The sequence below is a fragment of the Epinephelus lanceolatus genome, chromosome 23 (assembly GCF_041903045.1).
Source record: "Epinephelus lanceolatus isolate andai-2023 chromosome 23, ASM4190304v1, whole genome shotgun sequence".
NCBI classification, from domain to species: domain Eukaryota; kingdom Metazoa; phylum Chordata; class Actinopteri; order Perciformes; family Serranidae; genus Epinephelus; species Epinephelus lanceolatus.
Genome location: NC_135756.1, coordinates 15,376,138 through 15,393,797, shown reverse-complemented (window position 1 = coordinate 15,393,797; position 17,660 = coordinate 15,376,138). Strand labels below are relative to the sequence as shown.

Here is a 17,660-nt window from a genome sequence, read left to right as displayed (position 1 = left end):
AGTTCAGTCAAACTTCTTTGGGTAAAAAAAAAAGGAGCTTGGAAATGTGGAAGGATTAGCGAAGGATTGGCTTAAGAGGTTCCAGAAATGACCAACCAACTAATTAGAAATCCCTTTTCAATTGTCAAGCTCCTGTAATCTTAAATGATGGCTTAATTTCCCAAGCCAGTGACGAATGAGCTGATTGAAACTGGAAGTGTCAAAGCTCAGTGGCTGCTTACCAAGTGGAACAGCACCTGCTGCGAGGGGGAAACAAAATGCGGACCTATTTAAGCTTATCAGTAAAGTGCAGTTGCAAATAACGGCAGAAGTAAAAAAAGAAAAACTGGGTAAAAGCTGCCTTTCCTTTGTTAAGATCGCAAGCCATTTTATCTAAACATTTTTTTATTAGGAACCTAGAAATAATCTAATATTCTCTCAGTCTTAAAACCACGTTTGATGATCTGAAGATGGCAAATACAGACTGCTGACATGCAGAATATAGATAAGGAGTGTACAGCTACAGCAGAGGTTGAAAGTAGTTTGATAGTCCAAACATGCACACAGTTAAGGTAATTTTTAGGGTACCAACTGAATTGAGTCAGTGCTATGGAGCACCAATTCACGTTAAATCCATCAGTGGCAAATGTCAGTACCCGAGCGTTTTCCTGGGTGAGAATGTGTTCAGACAGAAGGCAGGAACACCCCAAAGCCAAGAAGCCACCCACGTAACTCTGTGGCCAGCTACCTGGCTTTAGGGTGCTTGAGACAACAGAGCTCCACAGAGCTGCCAGGTTCAAAATGGAGGCAGAGCTGCCGCGAAGTGCCCCGAACCTGTTAAGCCAGCCACAGAGCTCTGCTGGTTTCCTGGGTGTCAAGCCTATTTTATTTTCTGTTGTATTCCAGAAATAACCTAGTATCCAGTACCGAATGACGTTACTGGTACTGATTCAAATGTGAGGGGTACCCTACTTCAAGTATTACTTTACCTACTCACACACCTACAGAGCGACCAATACGGCGTTACGACTTCTTTGTGCTTAGTAATATAACGCTGAAAAAGCCGATGGGCCTCAACAAACCACATTCCTGTTTGTAGCACAGATCGAGTGAGCGGGGGAGGACAAGTACACTCACTCTTAATGAAACAACCAATGTCACTCATGCTACAAATATGACAGAGCTCTACATTCACTGACTTGACACAGCCACATGCATGTTTGGACAACTCATGCTCTCTCTCAGCAGCCAAATTCCTATTCAGCAATTTCTCCTCTGCTCAGACAATGCTCCACTGGCCTGTATGAGAGACAATGAAAGCAGAAAAAGAGACATGCCTGTGCCATGTGCCTTGTACACCATGTTGTTAATACATGAAAGGGCAAGAATTAAATAGCAAGGTGGTGATTCTTGAATGAGAGATGCTTTGTGCTGTCATATAGCTTTGCATTTATTGCTTTCCTTTTGGTTTGATGAAGCCCGGGACATTTTTTTTTTTGCTTGCTTTGAGACACTGCATCCAGAGGACTGTTGCTGCTACAGTGAATATGCGGTGCCGTTTTAATCTGGGATCAAACTGAAAATCCCCTCCCATAAGAGTTCAGTCAAGGTCATACTGGCGATTAGACAGACTGTCTATAGAGAGACAAACTGAGACTGAGAGAAAAAGAATAGGAGAGAAAAGGGAAAAAAATGAGGGGTGCTGTCAAACACCACTGCCCCATTTGGGCTCTGCTGCAGCCGAACTAGTCAATTTTCCAAAACTCCTAGTCCTGTCTTTATGGTGATGATTTTGGGGGTGAGAGAGTAACACAGAGGAGACATTCAAAAGATGAACTCACTCCTTCCCTAACATGTTCAAGTCATTACTACCCAGCCTTGCAGCCTCCCGTTTTGTCCGCCACATGTGGGACATTGACCTGCCTGCAGCCTGGTGCTGTGCCCAGGCAGACAGCTGGTCTGTCTGAAGCCTACACACAGAGACACACAGAGACACGCACACACAGAGACACAGAGGTGAAACGGGAGAGAGGGAGGGTGTGAGGGACATATCCACAGGCCTTGAAATAGAGCAGGACTGGCCCAGGTCAGAGCCAGCCTGCCTGGCCACCTGTCTGGCATATGAGTTTTCCAAGGAAGTGATGTCAAGGTATCCACAATGTGGATGATACAGCCAATGACACGCCTCCTAAACTATGTGTGCATCACATTAGCATTCCAACAACGCTCGCTACTAGCACTGTTGTGAAAACATCCTGTATTTAATCCAGATAAACAACTGTCATTGTGTTGAGTGTAGAGGAAGCATTACCATCTATAGGTGATGTTTTTAACCGGTTGCAGAGTCCTTGAATATCCTCATAAGTTTCCCCAATTTTGCTTATCGCCTCTGCACCTCTCAGTTCCATAAGGGAGCGCAGTTCTTTGAGCGTGCAGCCAAACTCTCCATCGTGGTTGGCCTCCACCATGGAGTTCTTCACCCCGCTGTATGAGTTGTTTGCCATTGTCTCGCCGTGTCCTCGCTCTATTGCAAAGCTTTGGCTCGACAGTGGGGTTAAAAAAAAAAAAAAAAAAAAGTGTTGTCCTGGAAAAGCTTAAATCCTCAAGAGAGCGAAGACAGTGGTAGTTCCCATAAACAGCTGACGGGCCCTTCAGAGGCAGCTGGAGTCATATGGCAGGTAGCAGGGCAGGGGTATTAGAAAACAAGCCATTTCCCTTGGAGAGCTGGGAGTTCCTAGTCTTTCATGGTGACGGTGGATCACCCACAGAGGCGGAGATCACCATGCATGCAGATCTGAAAGAGAAGGGCAAACATACAAAAAAATGTCATTAGTGACGCTAGCAAGTGTTAACTCATGTACAGCAGGGTTCCCCTTGCATTTATTAATATCACGCTGACAACTAATGACTGATATTGGCACATGCTCTCCAGGAAAACTTTGCAGGTTGTGTGACACACTCGGGCTGGGTTATGCGTCATGTTTTATTTTCATTCCAAACTTCATTTTCACAATTAACAAATTACAAAGAACTGCACGCCACATTGAAACCCCCAATACAAGTATCAACCCTGACAATAAGCATAACAGGTGCTCTTTAAAAGTGGATATTCTTTTTTGACAAACACGAGGGACATGGTTTCACTTTGTCAGAGCGAGCCAACAAGGTTAAGCAGCATATTTTAGGGGGCCTCCATCGTAAGGCTTCTTTTTCTCTTATTTCACAATACAAGTCATATCTATACTCATTGCAATACCACCATCTGTGCAACCTCCCTTTTATCCTCTGTCTTGTTAAACAATATGATCATGTTACCATTTTTCCCCTTTCTGTTATCATACAGCCGCAGTACACTAGCACACACTCTTCTGTCGAAATATTTTCCTGGTGCATGAGAGCAAAGATGGAGACCCTTCGACAAAACCACTTGGCTGCTGAGACAAGTAGCAAAGTAATTAGCATAACTGCCTACAGCCATTGCCAAGAGATTTTGATTAGCTGTACTTGAGTTGTGATAAAATAATAATAATTTTGTCATCTGGACAAAACTCTTGTCAAGTAATGCTCCACTCTGCTTTCAGTGCGTGAGCAGAGTGGAGCATTAGCATTCAGTAATCACTCTACACTGAGCTGCTCCCAGTGTTTTTCCTGCAAAGAAAATTTAAGGGTCCTTTCCCTGTCTGCAATGTTTATCTACTGTTAATACAAACTGCAGTGACAGGAGAGTAAAGGGCTTCAGCAGCAGCATGTCCCCATTTCTTGCCTTTGCTGAATTTTAATGAACTCACTGTGTTTGGTTGTATTTACTTGATGATGAAATAACCTGATAACAACTAATCAAGATAGATCAAGAATACTCCTTTCTGAATGACTGAAGGGTGTGTGTTTAAACTACTTAATGCTTAAGATGCAACCTTAATCACTAGTCGAAACTCATTGGCTGGTGAGTAGTTGGTAACCTACCTATGGACCTTTAACAGCAGCAAGCTCAGTAAACAGCAACACGAAATTCTACCTGCTCAACAAAATGTTATGCCTTATGTGGTTGCAACTGCTCTATGATCCACTGTGCCTGTCTAAAGGGTCTCCTAATTATTTGCAGACTGATAACGTAGGTATTTGGGGCTGTAATATGGAGGTAAGTAGTGAAAATAACACACATGCTCTAGGTGGAATTGTAAGGACATCCCTACCCAACTGTTACTCGGTTAACCACAGAGGATGGTTTTGACCAGGTACGCATGCCAATATACAAGTAACTTTTACTACCCTTCAATAATAAGCTAGCTGTCGCCACTCTGTACTGGGCACCACCTAGGTCAAGTGGGAGCTAGCTAGCAGCACTGCTCATTCTGCCATTACCGCTGGTAGCGGGTAACCAGTGGATACCACAGGGTGGGCAATGGGCGCCATGTTTCTTCATGTTACTGGGGCTAGCTGCCTATTTTTCAGCAATGCCAACAGAAAATAAAAAGGTAGTACATTTACATCACAAAACATTAATATTTCATCACCTTCAGATGGACAGCGCTTCAGTGAGTCAAGGGAGGGGCACACAACAAGGAATGCGCCTCTTGTATTTCAGGGCAGTGCTTTTTTCCCTTAAAAATGAACCAGTTAGTTACCGTAAGATATGGGTGTCGGACTAACAAAGGGAAAACTTAACAAAACTTACATCCATAATTGTGGGGCAACTTTAAAATGATCCCAGCTCCTGTACAGAATTAAAAGCCTGAAGTATTTTAATTTTTAGCATGAACTTTATTATCATTCCCCAACTTGATTTGTGCGGTCACTCTTTACATGTTGTTGAATTTATATTGACCCCAACGGAGGACTCTCACTCCTATGAGAAAAGGAGAGATGGGTGATCTTTCTTTTAAATAGTGAGTAGAGATTACAGTTACTTTACACACTATGAGGACAAACTGCATGATGAAGAACAGTAGCTTCCTCTTCTAATACAATCAGGTGTTAAGTAAAGCCTTTCACACCCAGAAGATTGTATCACAGTGCCCCATCATGTTAAACAACATACAGTAGGTGCCATTAAAAAAATCAGAATCAAAAGCCACCAGCTTCCCTGCAGTGTAACTGGTGGGGTAACGTAGTGAGCAGGGACCAAGTGACTAATTACCTCAGGAAAAGCCTTCTGTTTAATCTAATTAAGACTATCTGTGGCATCAGGGAGCTCCATGGTGCTCTACATGGGAGAGTCCATTCTAATGAGAGGCTGCTGTCCATTCAGCTTTAATCAGCCTAACACAATAAGGCCTGATTCATTCATGACGACCAAGTTGATAGAAATTTCTCTTGGTGAAGCTCAGATAGAAACAGAAACACAGGAATATGAGCAAACATCACAACACAATCAATCTGTTGAAAGGAGGACTTGATTTGATTAATTTCTTAAACCACAAGGGACTAACGTGGATTTATTGGAAAGATTCGACAAGATGAGCTTAATTTCTAGTCTGGAACATACACTGTACTTTCAGGTTGAAAGCCATACTATCAGACTGTTAATCCGCACTGCACAGACAACCTGGACTCAGCCATCTGATCCATAAAAAAGGCACCAGTGCAGGCAGACGGGGACGTTTTCCTTGTCTGGAGAAAAATGCTGCAGTTACCTCAGCTGGGGAGGTTTTACTCACTTTCTAAAATTTCTGGCTACAAGAAAGACCAAAACACGTTTTCAAGAACACCATTCATCTGTCTTTATGCCAAACAGGACATCAAAAGTGCAACTCCAAACTAGCATCTAAAACTCAAAATGTGTCAGAACTTTAAACTGGGACGCAGATGCAGAAGGAGAGAAAACTGAAGCCTTTATTATTGCTCACTGCACAAATGAATGCTCGCAGCTTATTCCATTGAGATTCTTGGAAACTATTCTGTCACATGTTGAGATTCTATTTGGAGCCATCTGCCATGGAAAACGGGACAGAATTTATTATTTATTACACAGCATAATTGCAGGGTCGGGTGTATTACTGAGGTGGGACAGATCACAGAAATCCCTATTCAGAAGAGAAAATACTCCTGCACCTTTTGTACTGACCACAGGTTTAGGGTGAGGTCTTCAATGCATGTTGAAAACTCACCTTATCCACTGACATCTTTGTCATCAATTACTACTTTTTGCACCACTGTTCTGATGTCCATGAAAAATACTGAAAGGCCTTTTCTTGGGGATTTGACAGATATACAAGGGAATGTCAGACCAATCTTTCAAAAATGTCAACTCAAGGTTCACCTCTCTGCAGCCCAAGTGAGACCCACGGACTACTAGTCACGCCACACTTCTCAAGACGTGCAAGATATTAGCACCTGTCGTTCCCTCATGGTATATTAAAACAGTTGTCAAATCGTAAAGTAAGCCATTCATGCAACATCTTGACTAATAAGACAGCTCTCCCATCTCTTTTTAGACAGTCATGCATACAGTTAAATTCCAATGTACTACACAATTGTCATCAGTAGACTTCGGTTTAAGAAGAATTGTGTCAGTTTCTTTCCCACCAAGGCTCAACGGTAAGGATTGCCAGGTTGCCACTGGCAACCATTCTGAGAAATTGGCGACCAATTCTTAGCCTTTGGTTGCCATCAGTAACAATCACCTTTCAACATATAAAAAATAGGGACAGCAAACAGCAAAATGTGCAGAATATTTGCGCTGGATAGATAATGATACTGCAAAGCATGCACAAGATACACCTCGATAAGCAACACATAAAGTTAACTAGTTCAAGGTTGCACATCCTGCACAACCACAAGGCGAGACAAGCACTGAAGCACAAAGCAACATGAACGGGCAGCTCAACGATATATTGGAAGGGAGGCTACAAGAGCTGGCACATGCAACAAAGAGCCAATGACATCGCCATTTGCGAGATTAATGCTGCCAACCAGGAGATTGTTATAAAACTAAAAATGGCACCCAGTCACAGCATCGTGTGTAGTTGTCTGGCTATGGAAAATCTCAATGGCCAAAATGCCTGGTGGGAAATAGGTCAAATAAATAAAACTTATTAATAGCATATCAAATAGCCTTGAATATTGTGTGACCTATAAGATATGTTGCCAAGACAACTTAAATATAAACGTATATAATGTAGACCAGAGTTTAGGGTGTAAATCACCAATGGATCTATTCATCAACTGAAGCCGTACAGGTTTGTCCCTGCCTCTTCAGAGCATTCGCCACATTCACAGTGGTCACGATCTTCCTCTTATCGTGCTTGGTGTAGTTAGGAGACGAGATCACAGATTATGTTCTCCAAGAAGACCTTCAAACACAACCAAGGAAACTAAGGATAGACCGATACATCGGCCGGCCGATATATTGGGCCGATATTTGAGTTTTTTACTTGTATCGGCATCGACCAATACGCGCGTGGGTTCGCAGATTTATTTTTCCCTGGCATGATTTACAGACAGGCATCCACGGGCAGCTCTGTGTTGCCAGAAGACCCTGCAGCGCAAATGCAGTGAATCCTACTGTGTACAGTAGTTGTTGTTTTATTTATGCTTCAGCTTAAATATTTGTTTATTTTATAAAGACATTACTGGAAGATTTAAGAGCACTGAACTTTTTTTTATTTGAATGTATAATAATAATAATAATAATAATAATAATAATATTCTTCCTGTTCTACCTCAACTTTCCATCTTGTTTTAGTATTTTTTACTGTTCAATAAATGTGTCTTATTTTAAACTTGAGACCTGTAATATTTGTTATCATTGTGTCATTTTTTTTATGTAAATTGAGGGAGTAAAAGCAGTATCGGCCCCAAATATCGGCTCAAGAAAATCGGCAGTCCATAATCGGTCATCAGCTAAGGGTGATGGAAAAAAAATGGTATCGGCATCGGCCCTAAAAAATCCATATCGGTCTATCCCTAAAGGAAACTGTATTACTAAACTATATATATGTATTTTATAGTTCCTTGAACATACCATTGGTCCCCTGGTAGAACAGACCAAAGATATGCGTCCCTCCACCATGGCGAACCATACGGTGGACAGTGGGCTTGGTGATTTATGGTGGCACTTGGCACAGAGTCCTTTTCCTCCTTTTCCTCTGCCAGTACCCCACTGATCAGTCACTCTGTTTAACAGGCTGCTTCTACGTTTAGCTTATTTTCAAGTTATTTAATTTGAAGTGTTTCATTGCCATTAAAACGTAGGCTTTTATATGGCTATATAAAACATTTATCCAGTCGCTGTTCTATATGGATGGCATTCTGGGATATTAATGGCTTTATTCTCCTGCATGCCTAGTGACGACCACTTTTAAATGTCAGTGTTGCCCACATAAAATTCTATAGAAAGTGAATATCAACAGCATATTTATGATTCATGTTATTATAAGACTAAGTTACTGAAATATTAAATTCTAGGTAATTTGAGAGCTTTTAAATCAGATGGCCTATTTTTCTTGTAGACTATTTGGACCAATTTCAAAAACTGTGATGCATTTTGATGGTAGATGATACAGTTAAATGTCTATATGGGAATGCGGACACTGCCCAGCTCTAACATGAATATATATATATATATATATATATATATATATCATATTTTAAAACACTATTAAAACTCGCTATTAAGTTCATTGGTTAAAGGTTAATTGCTTCCATTATATTTGACACCTTTATACTAAATGAAAAAACAACTATTTCACAGAATAGAAAATGAAATAAAAGATTAGAAAAGATTGACTCGCTCACTAGTAATGGGTTTAGCCTATCAACAGTTCACAGTGTACACATCCTAACATCTTAACACCCTTTCACATCTGAGAGCAAGAGTTTTTTGTTACCAAGCCTTTGAGGTTCTTGTGGCTAACAGTAGCACTTGTCTGTAAGCCATCTTGCACCTTGCATTAACATGTGGCTTTGTAAATGTGTGAATGGTCTCTAAATGACTTATCTTAAAATAGTAGAAATATGTTGCTGTCCTTGGGCACCACATGGGCAGAGCATGTGTGCAGCCTATAGTAATGAATGCAATTCTCTGCCTTCTCCATGTTTTACTCCATGAGCCCTCTCCCACATTCACACCCCTTAACCCCACGAGCAGCAACAACGCCAAGATGAAGGAAGTGCCAACATTTGCTGCGCTGCGACAGTTTCGGGTTGCGGAGCAGGTCACATGTCACAACAGTGGAAAATCATTGTGATTGGATCTCCAAGCCAACAGCTGGCATGGTATGGTTGAATGACAGAGGCTAAGGTTAACCCTTTCCACACAACAGCAGCAAACCCAGAGCTCAGCAGGAATACGAGGTGGTTTAACCCGAGGACCAGAGGCTGGTAAGTCCCAAGTCTCCTCTCTACCATAGCCATTTGTGGCTGCTATCACACATCCGATGCACACTGAATCCCCTACCCAGAAGGCTGTGGCGAGGAGAAAACAAGTGGATCGGACAATAGTGGTGGGCATCTCAGAAATACACTCATGTCTTTGTTTCCACGCGAAGGAAACCCTCTGGCAGTTTGTACACCTCTACGTGCCAACAACTTGATGCAAGTCAAGGATAGCAATTCTAGGGATCCCTCTGCAATGGAGCTGCCTAATGCAAGGGGTGGTATTTTTAGCTTCCCCCAGACTGCCCCCTCCCCCACTGCTAGCCGTTGCTGAACTGGGTCAGGCCATGTAAATGTGGAGGGTACAAAGCAGAGACACCCAGCCCTCCTTGTGCTGCATGGCTCGCAGCTGAGAGCGCTACTTCACCACACAGACTGGAACCTCTACACGGCACTCAGACGCTGTCAGGCTGCCAGTTCATACGAACGCACAGTCAGAGGTGTCACCATCAACACCCTTTTCCTCTTCCGCTCTTCCTACTTCATGTATGGAGCGACATGTAATCTAAAATGATAATCAACTGTAATCTCTGGATCTAAGGGGCAGCAGCTACCTAGGGATGAGACGTAAATGTGTCGTTACCGTATATAATTTTTTAAGAATACTTACACCACAGTTTTGTCGTTATTACATTATTTTGAGCTCATTTATAAATAAGTTTGTGCATCAAAAATGAATGACTCTTTGGTTTCTGACACCCAACACTGCAACTACTTTATCCTACTAAATAAATCAGTGTACTTTTGCTGCTGAGCCTTTATCCTAAGAAAAACATATTCTTTTTTTCAACAAGTACTGTCCTATGAATTAAATATATCATATATATATATATATATATATGTGTGTGTGTGTGTGTGTGTGTGAGAGTGTGTGTGTGTGTGAAAGTATATATTTTTTTTATTTTTAATGATGTATTTTAAATGTATGTAATGGTTGTGTGTATGTGTGTGTGTGGACCATTTGAGTCCGTAATAAAGATTATTATTATTATTATTATTATTATTATTATTATTATTATTATTATTATTATTGAATACTCATATTTTGTCTCATTTTCTTGAAATGGAACAATGAAAAAATTAAAGGTGCATCCCAAAATCCATGCAGCTGAAAAACATGCCAGCCTGAAACTGAGGCTGGATTTTGTCTCCTTACATCTTAACACAGAGGAGATGTTAATTCTAGCTTTTGGTGCACAGAAATGCCTCAACATTTTCTTCATGGAGGCATTTGGTCACCTCTAAAATAATCTCTCAAGACAGATTCTGCAATGTAAAGGAAGAAAATTTTTTTTTTTTTTAACCGATGGATTTCCAGATTGCCTCTGAAATGACAAGCAGCAGGTTGCTTCAGACTGACTTTAAAAACAGTTATTTTTTAATGAAGATTTCTTTGTTTCCCTGGCAGAAACAGGGGAATAAATTACAACAAAAACAAAATAAGCAACGACAAATAAGTACAGATATCGGCTATCGACCAACTGTATTTTAAAAAATGGGTTTCGGCCCAGACTTATGCGGTAAATCCTGAGCTCTTGTTAAACCTTAAATTGACGCAATCAACAAAATACAGCTGATGTGGAAGGTGGACTTTCAATGAATACCACTATAAACCTCATCAATGTACGATGTCAGATGTCACACAAAGGTTACAGTATTCCATTATGACTTCACATCAGTACAACCTCTTATCATTGTGACAGTGGCTGTGTAAATGGTGAGAGGTCATGTGATGCAATCATGTACGTCTGAGGTGCTCAGTAATTTCCAAGCACTGCTGATTACTGAAAGACTATCCTGTGGTTAAAGGTAGCCTATAATCTGTGACCGACACACTTTTATTCACACCATTATTTATTTCTTTTTTTGGCAGGATTAAATATAGTATAAAACATTTTAGGTACCGAATATTAATTAGATTTATCCCAGCCTTAGCACTGTCAATACTGTAGAGTCAGCTTTAAACCGTGACTGTGAAAATATTAATGTTTTTTTTTCCCCTTAGAGGAGAGAAAACCAGGCGGGATGGTTTTATTTAGCCGTCGCAGAGTCCTTCATGTCCAAAGGATGGAAAATATTCCAAAATGAAGCATCTTTCATCGAGCCACTTTGAAGATGAGAGGCTCTATGTGTTCTTTGTTATGTGTGATTCTACAACGAAGCCCAGTGGCCTCAGGTCCTGCTGCCCTGCCATTTGCAACCACAGTCTGACCTTGCTGTCCTTACCATTACAATCTCAGGATGCACTGGAGTTGAGCATTAAAGTAATTTCACCCAGACTTGCGGTAGGGAATGCAATTTGTGATAGCCAAACATATATGTACACAATTCTATTATAGACTGAGGTAGAAGTAAATCAAGTCTGAAAGCTAGTGCTGGATAGGGCTAGGTTGCTACACAGCACTCTCACACTGATCCAATGTAAGTCGGCCAAAACTCTAAATGTTGACATTATTTTTTACCCAAAGACTATATCATAATACATTTCAGTCTAGTGTTTCAAGATGGAATAACATCTAGATTCACATGGGCTACCTTTATCCCTCAGGAGGGGTTCAATCTAACTATCTGTGCTTTCACCGTCAGTGACACTGCATTCAGTGCGGCTAAGCCACTGCTGTAATGGCGGTGTCACCAGAAAGCCCAAGACAAAAATCTGTCAGTGGATTTGTCTGTAGATGGAGAGAAATGTGCTCTGAAAAAAGAAACCTGAAATCTTAAAGGTGTGACAGACAATGTGAAATGTGACCGTTCTTATTTAGTGCCACTCAAGAGAAGTCACCAACAGGTCTGGGTACCATACTTTGAAAAGAGGCCTTGGGATTACGTACCAAATTACAATACCTGGGGAGTAAATCTCTTCAGCGTCAGTGAGCCAATACGCATGCAGCACGCTTGTACCAACATCTAATAATGTTAGTGATTGGCTGTCTCACATTTCACGTCGTAAAGGTATGCAGGAAAAAAAAAAACTATGTTACGCCCAGAGATGGGGGTATTTTGAGAGGCTTGACTGCAGCGTGTGTCGTATAGGTGTAAAAAAAATCTATTAGACGAGATCAAAGGTGGTGCTCCATTCTATAAGGCTCCATGTCAAAAGTGTGTGATGCAAAGTTGCTCCATGTTTGACTGCATGAAGAGCAAACTGCAGCCATCTTCTTCTCAGCATGCATATTCTCCTCACGTTCCAGAGCGTCCTTCAAAATCTCCACCACTGGATTCCCCCTCATCAGAGATTACTGAGGACAGCGCTATGATGAATGGGATTTAAGCATGTAGCGTTTAACAAACATTAAATTTTGGCCTACTTGTACATGGTTGTTTTCTGTAGTAAGTGCAGTACTTAAACTAGGACCCATGTAACATTTCATATTGCGTGTGTGTGCTGAACAATCAAAGTCAAGAGTTGAAACAGACTACTTAAATTGCCGCAATGTGTAAACTACCAATGCCAAAATTTTTTGAAAGATACCCAGCCGTAGTCACAGAGATCTTAACATCACAAAATAACGCATGAGATGGAGCTCTGGAAGTCTGGGAAGAGACCTGTATGGGTAGTCATTATACACGTACACCCCTTTTCAACCAAATTAGCTGTGGTTCCTAAAGTGGTTGTGTTCAGGACTCTTGGAACCTTGGTGCTATCTAGCGGAACCACCCGAATTTCCACCTGTTTTAAGCACTAACCACTATGGTCAAGGATGCTTCCTCAACGGAGGGCGTTGCACGATGCACAACATAAGTAAACAGTACCAGCAAAATGATGGATCGCATTGATAGTCTTCAAGCTTTTGTTCTGTTATTTCAGATATTTCTTTTGGATGGACCAACAGACGCCCTCTTTATCTAATGATTTGTCACTTAATGTCTCTATTGTTGCCTTTTCCATCCTCTCTTTCCAACCTGCAGACTATTACACGCCCACTGATGACGCTATGGTTCACACTTAAGGTCAAGGAAAACCTGCTGTTTTTGTGGTCACAGTTGGAAACTAACTTTTCAGGTTGCAACAAAATTTCAACGGTTTAAAATTAGTTGTGAGAACTGGATAGGAACCTGTTCCATATTGGTGGAAAAGGTTTCAGTGGCTACACCAATATGACACTGTAGCCACTGGCTTTTTTCCACTGGTCTGATAGCAATGTTTCAGTAAACTGTCACAATGACAGTTTGAATGTGTGGAGAAGATAACCAATACTGCTAGACTCCAAAGCAGTTTCAATGTTTTGTTTTATATACTTAATTATTTTGCCATAAAATTTAACAATAAATAGTTATTTTCAATTCTCTAGACATATGCAGACACTAATAAGACAGCTACATCTTCCATTCTACATAAAAATGTAATTGTGATTGGTGGCACGTCAGGCCATGAAGCCCACCAGCTTTCCAGAAATGCCAAAACTAACATAATAAATGTCTGCTAGACTGACTCTCAGCATAGTTAGACCTTCTGGCTGACTTGATGACTAATTCATGATATTTTTCATAGTGTGCCGTATAATTGTTTTAGTGGGCAGGATCATAGTTTATCCGATTAGTTTTGCCAATTTTTCAAATTATAGCCCCCTCGGTGTCCCTGCAACTATTACATTAACTCCTCTGTTTTTTAAAAAGCATATTAATTTTTGTCACACCTGCATTGTCCACTTTCTACTGCTTTATAGGCCGCATTTGAATGAATAAGTAGTAATGAATGAGTCAAACTGCACGTAACCTAAAACCTCTGCTTGGAATAACCTTGGACTTACAATCCACACAGAGTTAGAAAGATAAGCAAAACTTCATAGGTAAATAGTACCATAAACATGTTGAACTTGTGCATGGTAGAAAAGCAGACTATATTTAGCTTTCCATGTCAATGTCACCTCAGATTAATGACCTATAGTGGCTTGCTATCTAAAATAATGCCTTTTACTAGGCAGTTACAGAAAATTTTACAAAGAAATGCAGACTGAAAAAGTGTAAAATATTATCAACTGTTGCTATTAAGAGTACTACTGGATTTTGGAGGCTATGCTTGTAAGTCACTGAAGTGCAGAGCATGACAATGGCATCAGTGGACATATCAAGCAGCTGTAAGGGGGACTCATCCGTGATGAGTTAGGGACAGACGTGACAGGCGAGAACTGCCTGGAAGAAAGTGTGCTCAGTACACTGCATTACTTCGCAGTGACTATGTGACTACTAAAAACTCCCATGCCATGAGAAGCAAGCAACACTTACTTTAACAGTAAGCTATGATGTTGAATTACTAGAAATCACATCGTCTCCAGCATGGCTAATTAACCTCATGCGCACTGCATAAAAGCACCAAGTGTTTTAGTCATGAAAGGTTGTTGGTCTAAAATTGAAAGTAGGGAAAACACCTTCAGCCAAGGAGGTCAAGTGATCTTACCTCTGAGATACAAACACTTTCCAAAACAATTTACAAAATAAGAGTAAAAAAATACTGACTCATATCCTTCAGGGCGAGCAGTGTTGTCAATAGTCAGCCATTATAAAAAAGCGTGGTATAGCAAGGAATAAGAAAGGATATTTTTGGCATTCTTGAGTGACAGCAACAGTCTGAGTTCAAAGGGCTCAGACACAGCAACAGATAGTGTTACTGATGGTTTAAGTGAATCATTGAACAAACTCCGAATCTCTATACATGCTGAACTAGACAGGTTAAATAAAATATCACTCAATACTAAACCTGGATAATATTTTACTACTGTAGTAACATGTAGAAAATACAGACACATTCAAAACTGAATGCCAACAACTGTCAATGCATCACACACATACTCTGCGGCAAGGTATTCTGACCATAATGCTTGGCCATGGAATAGCTTAGCTGACATTATATTATGTAATACGTCTACGCTAACCACTACAGTGACTGGCACACCTTGTCTCATTGAATCACAGTCTAAATTCAAATGTATTTTGATAAAAAAAAAAACTGCAACATTATCTGCAATCCACTGTAGGACCACAGGTCATTACAAAAACACAGGAAGACACTGCTGGCGCTGCAGCAAACCGGGTGCTATTTAATTGGATAAGGAGTGATCCCTTCAACTAGACACCAAAAGGTGCTCAGTGCCTGCACTCCACATCAACCTGGAAACTTGCAGGCAGTGTTTGCGAAACTACAATGTTGTCTATTAAAGGTCAAGGGTGTAATGTTAATATACGGAATCAACTTGTAGTAGCTGGAGAGCTTAGGGAATATGAACTGTATTGCCGTTAGAAGACAACTGGCATTTAAAGCGACATGTTGCGTTCAGGGTTTACGGTTTTTTTGAAGATGCGGTTGCGGTGTTGGTCATAAATGAACGTTTTTTCTTTAAATAGCGTTATAGCTTGCACTGATGAAGTCCTGCTATGACATTTAGGTTTGGTAGGTAGCTTGACTTCATGAAACAGGCTTAGCGTTGCGGGTGTAGGCTGGGTTCAGGGTAAGCTTTAATGGACACAAATCAAAGGGGGAACTGAATAAGCCAACACGGGTTAATGATATTCCCCGAATGGGTGCGCAACTTTGACATGGGGAGACGTTGGTGGTTTCTAAACGACGTTAATGATTTTTATTTAAGTACAAATCTAGTATAGTCACTCTTAATTGACAGTGAGCCGACAAAATAAGTTAAATGTGTCCACACAGTTGACTCTCTTTGAGCTCCCCGAGCTGTCCGCGTGAGCCACCGCAGCGCGTGGAGTCCAACGGTCGGAGGATACCGCTCCATGTCGGTTAACGTTAGCTTACTGACATTATCTCTCTGTGTAAAAGGGGGTCCACATAACGTTAAACAGACTGAATGACAGGTCGTAAAACGCACCCCACGTTAGAATGAAATACAGGTAACTTTCTCCCAAAGAGTCCACATTTAAAGCGACTATCGTTATTTCACAGGGAGTCTGTAAATTACGAGCCCCGACGTCTCAACGTCTCCCCGCTGTCCACGAGACACTGTCGCGTGGAGCCGAACGTTAAAAAACATCGTTCCAGGCTAGCGTACAATGTTAGCCAACTAGCTCCCAGGCGTTAGCTTATGCTGATTGCAAAGAAGTGATATACCACAAAAAGGCACTTCTAAAAGACTGTCAAGTCGGGAAACTTAGCCCAGAGCCATGCACAAGTCTGAGTAAACTAAGCACAATTAAAGAAAGCCTGGCAGCATCTCGGCTGATTAGCTACCTGTGTTGGAGAACGAGACGCCCAATGTCAGTATCTCTCCCAAGATATAACGCTGGCTAACGATGTTAGCTTGGTATAAAGCTAACTAACCAAGGCAGCCACCCACCGGTGGCTGGCCCTCGTTGATCATTGCACACAAAAATGAAGACTTTAACCGGTGTGGGTTTTCCATGCAGCGTCTGAATCACTCAGAAGCAGTCCTTATCTTGCGGCATTTTGTGGCGCTAGCGCAGAAAAGATAACCATAAAAAATACTCACTCCGTACTCTGAAGAGCACCCCAGGTCCCTTTCTCTCTGTAACTCCCCCTCAGTCTCACCAAAGACTAGACTCTCTCCCCTGATCTGAGGTAAAATCCCGCCCACTGCACTGTCACAACCACAACCAAAGGCTCCGCGCAGAGCTGTCAAGATAGTTCCCATCCCATCTGAGCGCATGGAAAACCCGTGTCCGCTTAACCGGAAACCACATGACACATGCGTACAGCTGTTTGCGTAACGGTTTACTGGCACCACGTTAATCAGCAAATGTATCTAAATATTCCCAATGAACACGGCAGCCATTCATAAAATTTTACACCTTAATAGAACATGTGCAGACAAAATAACCTATCTTCTTAATTAATATAATAAATATATTTGTCTGGATGCACTTTTCTAAAAATGGCGCATTAAATGTGAAATCATGTTGCACACAATATGGGACAAAAGCAGCCATAACGTAACTTGGTCCACTTTCTCAAACGTATTTCTGACGAAGCCGGAAGTAAGCTGACAGGACTCATCTCGCCTCGCCTGCTTCACTTCTGTCACAACACCGCCGGGGACATGTGATGCACGTCAAAAGGAGGATGGGTATGGACCGCTTGTGTGGATTCCCATTGGCTCAGCCGGCATATCAGTCGCCTATGGAAACGGTTACGTCATGATCCCCTCGTACTCCCTGTTTGCTCCCGTGTCGCTTTATAATAACAGGATTATTCAACACCCCCCCCCCCCCAACACATCATATGATGCAGCCTGCAAAAAAAAAAAAGTGCACACCGAAACCTCATCGTTTCTGCTGTCTGCCCGTCTGAACTCCACCTAGGCTACAAGAGGCTCTTCCCTCGGCGCCTAATC

At 41.5% G+C, this 17,660-nt stretch overlaps 1 protein-coding gene across 4 annotated transcripts in view; it reads right to left on the bottom strand.

The window, feature by feature from the left end:
• Positions 1-16,929, bottom strand: part of atp2b1a (ATPase plasma membrane Ca2+ transporting 1a) — a 56,839-nt gene extending 39,910 nt beyond the window's left edge. For 3 of the 4 annotated variants that reach the window (XM_078164989.1, XM_033615201.2, XM_078164988.1), the window contains exons 1-2: positions 16,800-16,929; positions 2,291-2,773 (exon numbers count right to left, since the gene is read on the bottom strand). In XM_078164989.1, coding sequence (XP_078021115.1) covers positions 2,291-2,483 — 193 coding nt within the window. In that variant the 5' untranslated portion in view covers positions 2,484-2,773; positions 16,800-16,929. Of the gene's footprint in view, positions 1-2,290; positions 2,774-16,799 lie in introns of those variants that run through there. The other variant, XM_033615202.2, reaches the window with a different exon arrangement.
• Positions 16,930-17,660: the final 731 nt, after the last annotated feature.